The sequence below is a fragment of the Leptodactylus fuscus genome, chromosome 11 (genome assembly GCF_031893055.1).
Source record: "Leptodactylus fuscus isolate aLepFus1 chromosome 11, aLepFus1.hap2, whole genome shotgun sequence".
NCBI classification, from domain to species: domain Eukaryota; kingdom Metazoa; phylum Chordata; class Amphibia; order Anura; family Leptodactylidae; genus Leptodactylus; species Leptodactylus fuscus.
In genome coordinates, this window is record NC_134275.1 from 80,116,511 (window position 1) to 80,119,618 (window position 3,108).

The 3,108-nt window shown below is 39.0% G+C and overlaps 1 protein-coding gene across 1 annotated transcript; it reads left to right on the forward strand.

Annotated features, from left to right (window-relative positions):
- The first annotated feature begins 316 nt into the window (after positions 1-316).
- Positions 317-1,291, forward strand: LOC142185548 (olfactory receptor 2AP1-like). The gene has a single exon (XM_075260977.1). The coding sequence runs from the start codon at positions 317-319 to the stop codon at positions 1,289-1,291; it is 975 nt and encodes a 324-aa protein (XP_075117078.1).
- Positions 1,292-3,108: the final 1,817 nt, after the last annotated feature.

Here is a 3,108-nt window from a genome sequence, read left to right on the forward strand (position 1 = left end):
CAAAGTTGTTTCCACCACATGGGGCTTTAGCTTAAATACTTTGTGCCAGACGTTCTCTGCATTTCTCATGTAGGTTAATGACCGACTCTTCTGCTACTTTTCACAGTCTCGATAAATATGTGACACTTCTCTTCGTCACCACCATTCTCTCTCACCATTCACCATGTCACCCCTCAGCTGGATTACTCTGACTTCTCTCCATTCTCCTCCTCTACACACATTATAGGCACAGTATGGACCATATGGACAGGCCGCCTGTATCCTATAAGCCTATAGTGCTGAATCCCATATGTCCTACAATTACAGTATAACTGCCATGATCTCCATAAACCAGACCATAATAGAAGGCTTTAGACTTAAAGGGATCTCAGATGTTCCTGAGCTACAAGTTCTCATCTTCCTTCTGGTTCTTCTCATTTATCTCATCTGTCTTGGAGGAAATCTGACCATTCTACTCCTGGTCTGCTGTGATCGCCACCTGCACACTCCCATGTACTTCTTCTTGGCCAACTTGTCCATCATAGACATATCCAGCTCTACTACAACACTACACAGGATGTTTGTAATCACCACAACACACAACCACATGGTTTCCACCTCGGCCTGTATGACCCAGTTATATATCTTCTCTACATCCACCAGTAATGAGTTTTACATATTGACCGCCATGAGCTATGACCGCTATGTCGCCATCTGTAGACCTTTACATTATCACACCATCATGAGTCGGAGACTCTGTGGTCTTCTGGCCTCAGCCTGTTGGGGTTGTTGCTTCATAGAGGTTGTTCCTACCATTCTGTTCATTTCCAGGTTCACTTGTTACATTTCCAAGGATATTGACCATTATTTTTGTGATGTTTTGCCCATCCGGGACATTACATGTAGCGACACTTCACTTGTGGACCTTTATATTCTAGTTTTTGGTAATGTGAATGCAATTATTTTACTTTTCCTGACTATAACTCCTTATATTTTCATTATTTCATGTATCTTAAGGATCAGCTCGAGTACTGGCAGACGTAAAGCCTTCTACACGTGTTCCTCACACATCATGGTGGTTGTCCTCTTCTATTCTTCTATCATCTTACAATACCTGGTTACAGGTTCCTGGAGTAACATGACTTTCAACAAAATCTTCTCTCTCTTTAACACGGCCGTTGTCCCCATGTTGAACCCCCTGATCTACAGCCTGAAAAATAAAGATGTCAAATCTGCCCTACAAAGAAAACTCTGCGGAATATTTTTATTTTGTAAATTGTATTTATGTTTCAAAAACTTTGGTCCAAGTTGAGACAAAGGACAGATCATCTGCAACCTCTAACAATTTAAGGCAAAACTGACTCGTTCTGGATAATTTTTCTTTTCCTTGAGGTCAAACATTTGACAACTTGACTCCTCTTTTTGTTAATAAAAACTAGTAGTCCGTGCCTGGGGAACTAACTCCTTAAGGACACAGCCCAAAAGTGCCTTAAGGACCAGAACTCGTTATTCTAAACTGACATGTGTCACTTTAAATGGAAAGAACTTTTAGACGCTGTAACTTACACAAGTGATGTTGAGATTGTTTTTTCGTAACACATTATACTTCATGTTAGTGGTAAACATTTATCAATATTTTTGTATTTATTTATTAAAAAAATAGGAAATTTGATGGAAAAAATGCAATTTTCAAAATGTGAAATTCTTTGTTTTTCAGGCAGATAGTCATACCACCCAAATACATGAATAAATATTATCTCCCATATCTCTGCTTTATATCGGCACCATCTTTTGATTGTTTTTTAATTTATTTTGGACGTTACAAGACTTACAAGTGTAACAGCGATTTTCCTGATTTCTAACAAAATTCCCGAAACTAATTTTTTAAGGACACCTTCAGTTCTGAAAGGAATTATAAAGGCCTATATAATAGAAACCCCCATAAATCACCCCATTTTCAAAGCTGCACCCCTGAAATAATGCAAAAAAGCATTTGGGATGTTTGTTAATCCTTTAAGCTTTTCATAAGAATAAAAATAATATGGAGGTGAAATTTAGACATGTCATTTTTTTTCACTAATACATTCATTTAGACCTAAAATTATCACATTCACAAAGGGTTAAAGGAGAAAATGCATCTGTCACTTTGTTATGCAATTTCTCCCAAGCACAGAAATACCCCATATGTGGGTGTAAACTGATTTTTGGGCAGATGACAGCGCATGGAAGGGAAGGAGCGACACTGGGTGTTTGCAAAGCATATTTTACTGGAATAGTTTTCAGGCACCATGTCTCATTTGCAGAGCCCTTAGAGTACAAAAGCAATGGAAACCCCCTAAAAGTGACCCCATTTCGTAAACTACACCCCTTGCAGAATTCATCAAGAGGGCTAGTGAGCATTTTGACCCCACAGCTGTTTCACAGATTTTACTAACATTGGGATGTGTAAATTAAAAATTACTAAAATGTTACTTTTTCCCCAAAGTTTTCACTTTGAAAAGGGGTTAAAGGAGAGAAAGCCCCCCCACAGTTTGTTACACAATTTGTCCTGAACACGGCAATACCCCATATGTGGTTGTAATCTGCTGTATGGGAACATGGCGGGGCTCAGAATGGAAAGAGCGCTATTTGGCTTTTGGAGAGCAGATTTTGCTGGAATAGTATTCGGGTGTCATGTTGCATTTGCAAAGCCCCTAAAGCACCTGGATAATGGAAACCCCCCAAAAATGACCCCATTTGGGAAATAAAACCCCTCAGAATTTATTTAGGAGTTTGGTGAGCATTTTAAGCTCACAGCTGTTTCACAGATTTTATTAACATTGAGACGTAAAAATGAAAAATGACTTTTTTCCACACAAGTTTCCATTTAGCGCCATCTTTTAAATTTTTGCAAGTGGTTAAAGAAGAAAAACACAGTTTGTTATACAATTTCTCCTGAACACGGCAATACCCCATATCTGGTCATAATCTGCTGTATGGGTACATGGTGGGGCTCAGAATGGGAAGAGTACTGTTTGGGTTTTGGAGGGCAGATTTCGCTGAAATAGTTTTCAGGTCCCATGTGTAGGGTAGAGCCATTGGGTTCGGAAAAGATCGGATCCTGATTGGCAATCAAGCAAATTTCACGAT

Excerpts from the sequence above, each read along its gene's own strand:
- LOC142185548 (XM_075260977.1), top strand. The coding sequence starts at position 317 with ATGATCTCCATAAACCAGACCATAATAGAAGGCTTTAGACTTAAAGGG.